This window comes from Homalodisca vitripennis, chromosome 5 (genome assembly GCF_021130785.1).
Source record: "Homalodisca vitripennis isolate AUS2020 chromosome 5, UT_GWSS_2.1, whole genome shotgun sequence".
In the NCBI taxonomy this organism is placed as follows: domain Eukaryota; kingdom Metazoa; phylum Arthropoda; class Insecta; order Hemiptera; family Cicadellidae; genus Homalodisca; species Homalodisca vitripennis.
In genome coordinates this window covers 116,072,351-116,078,846 of record NC_060211.1, presented here as the reverse complement: position 1 = coordinate 116,078,846, position 6,496 = coordinate 116,072,351, and the positions used below count along the sequence as shown (strand labels likewise).

The 6,496-nt window shown below is 31.1% G+C and overlaps 1 protein-coding gene across 6 annotated transcripts in view; it reads right to left on the bottom strand.

Moving 5' to 3' along the window:
• Positions 1 to 5,435: 5,435 nt before the first annotated feature.
• Positions 5,436 to 6,496, bottom strand: part of LOC124362773 (actin-related protein 5) — a 40,017-nt gene continuing 38,956 nt past the window's right edge. For all 6 annotated transcript variants that reach the window (XM_046817550.1, XM_046817546.1, XM_046817545.1 and 3 more), the window contains exon 11: positions 5,436 to 6,314. In XM_046817550.1, coding sequence (XP_046673506.1) covers positions 5,700 to 6,314 — 615 coding nt within the window. In that variant the 3' untranslated portion in view covers positions 5,436 to 5,699. The remainder of the gene's footprint in view (positions 6,315 to 6,496) is intronic.

The following is a 6,496-nucleotide window of genomic DNA, read 5'->3' as shown; positions in this document are numbered from 1 at the left end:
ATTCAATATGAATTTTTAGTTTAGCTCCAGTTTACCTTCCTCTTAGTGCAGCATCTGAAACTTGCAGAATTGACTCCTGGTAGCTGGTAGCTATGTTCACCTTCTTCTTAGTGCAGTGTCTGCAATCTGACACTCGCAGAATTGACTCCTGGTAGCTATATTCGTCTCAAGAGATAAAAAAAGGTGACCAAGCTTCACACAAACTCTGAATCGTTTTGACAACAGAGACACCTGAACTACTAAACAGTGTAATCCAGGTGAAGAGATATTCTCATTGTCTAATCAGGTGCATAATTGTTGAAACGATGCAGAGTTTGTTACGCTTGTTACTCACAAATGTGTTTTTGGATCTTCAAACAAACATGTCTCCAGATACCAGGAGTCAAGTCTGCAACAGCGTCATATTTCAGATGCTGCACGAAAATTAGGAGGGGTCACAGTACATTAGGGGCCGTTAAGAAACTTGTAAATGAGGTATCTTAGGCTTTGGATGGTTCACAGAGAACCATAGGTGTGTTCTGTGACTTATCCAAAGATTTTGATTGTGTGAACAATGATATCCTTTTAAAAAAGCTTAAACTGTACAGTTTTTCAAACAGATCAATTATGTGGATTGAATCTTATTTCGTTAATCGGTTTCAATCAACTATAATTTTTTTAAATAGTGTAAAATCTAGATCTCATTGGGAAGAAATTAAAGTGGGCGTTCCTCAAGGGTCTATTTTGAGACCACTACTTTTTCTTCTGTACATTAACGATTTACCTAAAAATGTTTCACCAAAAATTGTATTATCTGCAGATGACCTAACCACAGTTGTTAAAGCCGAATCTCACTTTCAAATGGAAAATAAATTAAATCATGCTTTTTATGAATTGGCATACTGGTTTGAGGTTAACGGATTGAAATTAAATCAAGAGAAAGCTCCACTACTAAATTTTCGGACAGCACAATTAAAGGAGGGTTATAATAAGGATGTGATTTTCCACGTCCAGCAAATAAAATTATGTGATAGTGTAAAATTTTTAGGTATTGATCTGGATATAAACTTTTCTTGGAAAAAATGTATTGAAAATTATTATTAGGAGATTGAACTCAGCATGTTATCAAATGCTAGAGTTGCAAAACTCAAATAATAATTTACTACTCTTTTTTTTAACAATTCAATATGGTTCTTTGTTTTTCTTTAAACTGATGGCCTGGAGCGATAATAATTTTTTTATGATCCTTTGTAGTTATTTCAAAGAAGTTTCAAGAATATGCATTAATAAATAATATCTCAAGTTTTCTTGTGTTTGTTTGTGTTAACTGACTTTGATATCTGATAACAAAAGATGAAAAACTCACCTTGCCAAAATCAGCTGTTAATCATCACTAGTATGCCAACAACACTATATCAAGATTGATGAGATTTGGCGACTAGTGAAAGTCGTTGGTACACGCTGTCTCAATGCCTTTAGAAAAGAGTTCAGGAGTTTACATGTGGTTGTACAGACAGAGCCACGGTACTGGTTATGTAGGGGTGGGTGGCCTCAAAGCACAGCTAATTCTCCCATTCCAGCACCCCTATTTTCACTGTTTATCATCAACCCCAGTAAGGCAAATTACAATGTATGTACTATCTTAGTGAGTGGTATGCATGCGTGAACGAGGTGCGAAGTACTGTAGCTCAGTCTGTATCGAACACTATAACACAAATTAAGTTGAAGCGGTTTAATATTTTTTTGATGGTTATTATCATTTTCTCTCTCTGTTGTTGTTGTTAATAATTTATTGATGTTAATAATTTGTTGATGTTATAATTTATTATTGTTATGGTAATCAATTCTAAAAAGTATTACTCTTGTTGTTACGTTTAAATTGTTACTGTTTTGTTACTTATAGATAGTAAACGTTGCTATAAATATGTATTTGTGTTATATAAATATGTGTAAAATTTATTGTGAATAAATAAATTTTCAATAATAAACCTTACTTTTATTACAAAATAAGGTGATTCACAGTTTGTTCATTTTTACATAATTAAATGGATTTTGATAGCCGGTTTGTTATTTGTCATTTTTATTTGATACACCTTTAACGTTACAGCAATAATTATATCACTTTTAAAACATGCTATTTTCATATACATTTGAAAATTTAAGATATATATACAACCTAGTATTGACCCTAGTAGTGGCAGTTGTTTCACTATTAAATAGCAGTCTGTCTTTGGGCAATGGTTTTTTGTATGAAATCATAAAAAATAATATATATATATATATATATATATATATATATATATATATATATATATACTTCAGTAATTATGATTTGTCATCTCATAGGTATGTAATTTTTTCACAAAACTATGAAGAACAGTGTTTTAGGTAGGTAATTGCCAGAAAACATATTATATGCACAAAAATGTATAGCTTTACTTGAATAAGTTGTATAGCAATTATAGGGTGGAAAATTTAAATAATCATTCCAGTTTGAGTTTGTTTTCTGTACATTTTTAATCAGTGTTTTCCAATTTCTCTTGGAATGGTCAAATCAAAAAAATATTATTTGTTTTTTATGTATCTCAATTGTGAATTTAATTGTATCCAAGAGTTGAATTCATGTAAAATTTCATTGACTTTCTTTATCTTTTACACCACAGACACATGCATGTACACATACTTGTATATTTGTCTGTATGTATACACAAACACTTAACCAAAACTTAATTAAAAAAAAGAACAAGTTTTGTATTAGCTGTATGTAGAATATATGTACATTTTGGCATATAAATACAATTTTATTTAAAAGAAGGAAAAGATAACCATCTTGTGTTTTGGTTGTAAATTCTTTTTAGATTGATTTAATGTTCTGGTTTATTTTTTATTGTATTGAATCGTATTTGCAGATAATGTTCTCTCAGAATTTGTATGAACAGAATCAAACCAATGATTGGCCATTCTTACTCTTTATGGAGTGATTGGCAAAACACAATATAATCTTTTGGGCAGTAGTTACAGGTCAGTTGATAAAATGTTTATCTACAAGATGTTTTGGACACCCTCTTTTAATGACATTAGAAAGCCTATTTAAATAATCGTAAAAATCATATGATTGCTACAAAGATTTTTTACCTATATTGATAGACTTTTAGGAATTAATTTTTTAATGTTATTGTGTGATGTTTTGGTGCTGGTGAAAGTCAAATATTGCATTTTGTTGCTATCTTTGATGTGAATTTTAGTTTTCAAATTATGATTTTCAATCAACACATCAGTATCTAAGAATGTTACTAAATCTGGTGAGATAGACTATGCAAATTTTTAATTAATTAATTTATTGCGATTGGAAAGAAAATCGTTGGTTTTTGATACTGTGCTGCCAAAACTATAAAAATATCATCTATGTACCTGAACAGAAGTAGAGGTGTTTATAATTTTGACTATTTAAAAAAATTCTTTTAGAATAGGCCCATGAAAATATTGGCGTATGAAGGAACCATCCTAGTGCCCATAGCAGTTCCTTTTTAAGTTTCAAAATAAAATTTACTTTTCATGGTTGAGTTAAAATCATGGTCATAAGTGTAAGAATGAAATTAATACTAGGTTTAGTATTGTTTGGGCGTGAATCAAGCTAATCAATTCTGGGTAGTGCTGAGACCATTATCTATAGGCGTATTTGTATACAAAGATTCTACATCCACAGTACGTAGTAAGACATCTTCAGGCAAGGGTTAATTAATTTTCTGATAGCTTATACTATAGTAATGGGTTATAACTCTGAAAATTAAATAATAGTAAAGTGAAACTGTTATATTTAAGTCATTTTCAAAAAATTCTGTTTCTGCAAAATTTTGACTACAAGAATTATTCGTTATTGTTAAAAAATTGATATTTTTCAAAGAAAAATTAATTTGCTATACAAAATTTAATAAAATAATATTTGAACAAACCTGTAGCAAAACAATTAATGCAAACTTACAGTTTGTTTGGAAATTTTAGGATTCAAAAACTTTTAAGTAATATGTCACAATCCAGTTAAAACTACAACTCTTCCAGAACTGGAGTAGTCTTCGTGCATCTCAATAATATGATGGCTGACTGTAAGAGTAAGACTTGATTTAAGCAGATATCAAACACAACAAGCATCCACCATTTTGTATTAAAAAATAATATCTCTAGAAATAGCAAGGCTACATATACCAAATTTTGCACTTAGGTACTAATAAATCAGGAAAAAACTGTACAATTTTGGTGGATTTGCTTTAATATGAACAAAATGGTACCTGTTACAAATTTTAAAAGTCAAATAACAAAAATGTATTGTAAAAAATTTACAATTTACTAACTGTTTTGTAATTTTTATAAAAATTTCAATGGTACTTCTCTCAATAAAATTTGTCCACACATAAGCGAGTACATCACTTTTGATGTATGCTTGCACAATCCAGATGCAACATAGTTTTTCAGTTGAAAAGTATAAACTGTTTGGTATTAGTAATAAAAAATGCGAACTATTTTTCAATATTTATAACGATTCCAACAGTACTTTTTTTCAACAAAACCCATTAACGTATAACCGACCACAACGAATTTAAAGGTACGCTTGCACAAGCCCTGGAGCAACAATCAACTGATACCTCTTAATTGCAACATGTTTGTTGCTCTCTGCTTGTGCAAACTTCTGAAAAAAAGACAAAATTTATTTGTTTACAAACAATTTCCACTGCACAGGGTAACAGCAAAATCATACAGGTTGGCAACTAGAAACAGGATAAAAGAAAATCAAAGACCACTAAACATTAAAAACAACTTATAAGACTTTCAATTCATGTATAATTAAAGGTCTTTGACAAGTGATAATGCTTTTACCAGTAAAATATGAATCGACACTTGAAAGTTATGCAACACCAAATGGGTTGGTCGACGTTTCCAGGGTTAAAAAACTTAATCTAATTTTGAACATCTTGAGCAAAATATATACCTTGAATTGATTACTGGTTATTATTAAATACTGTACCCTTTGTTTGTGTTAATACTATTGCTTTGCTTTATGATTAACAACCAGCTGGTTGTAAGGATAGAACAAGTTTAGATATTTGCGTTGTTAAATGTTGCAAAAAGTACAATACTTGTTTCAAGGATTGAAATTTATCCTCTTCTTTAAGTGCCAAAAATGTTAATATATGCAGTATACTAGTGAACACGCCATATTCCAAAATTTATTTTATTCTCATAAAATACTGCTATTTTTTATTTATTCATTTAATTTATAGGTAAAACTGGACAACAATTTTTTCACCTGCCATCTGAAAATGGCTATGGCACAGGAAATTTTAAAAATAAGAAAATTGTTAAATTCTAGATCCTATAAGTAATTCTAATATTGTGTATTGAAAACAAGTGTAAATGAAATAATGTGAATTGAATAAGCAGATCAAATTACTACGCAACACTCAATCTCAGTTCGTCTTTAATTCATAATAAATACCTGACCTTTTACCTTTACATTAAAATTAAGGGCTAAAAACCAAGAATTTGTTAATTGATACGAAAATCAGCCTAGGAACTAGCACTGCAATCGAAAATTTCTAAATAGGTGTGCTTTTATGTGTTTCTTTTAAATAGGTGGACCCTAGAAGGAAGTTGTCAAGACGGGCCTACTGATTTCCCTGTCAATTAACAAAATACATTTTACAATGATAGAATGATTCATAATACTACATTATATCTACTTCTATTTCTTCCTGTACAACTGCAGTTGAAATATTGATGGTATCAACCAGTTTCAAAGGAACTGGCGATGGACAGTACATATTTGAAGTCCTGTGTTCTTTCAGGTATTCACCACCTTTATCTAAATATTCTTGCCGTGAAATGCAATTGTCTAGAACATCAGGATCAAGTGCAAAATCCCTGGCACCCATCCAAGCGTCTAAAGCCGGGTCCGAAGCTATTTGTACAGAAAACTTAGACTTAAACGGTCTCATTTCTCTCAGTTCCTTGACGATTCTGTCGGAAAGACCAGGTATTAGAGCACAGCTACCGGTGAGGAAAACTGTGCTAACCAATGCGTTAGCTGTGGGTTCATCATAGCACTTCAGCACAAACTGGATAGTCTCTGCTAGTCCTGCCTGATGAGAGCCTATCATGGATGGTTGAAACAGCACTTCTGCAGCTCGCACTCTCTCCACGCCAACGTGCAGCTGGTGGGCCTCTCCAGGAGTGGCAGACTGATCATTGTTCCCTTCAAACATCGGGTCATGACACCTCAGTATCTCTTCAAGTTCTAACAACTTCTCAGTCTCTTCGTCACTATCTGTATCTCCTCCCTCCTAAACATCACAATACGTATTATATTAGTTCTATTCAAAAAGTTATGTGGTGATATTAATTTAATTTTAATTAATCTACTATTACAAAAATAGTCCTGATTCTCAATCGGAATAAATAGATAGATTTTGTAACAAGTGAAATAGTATTAATTTATTCTAAATAGGATTTACATGTACTCAAT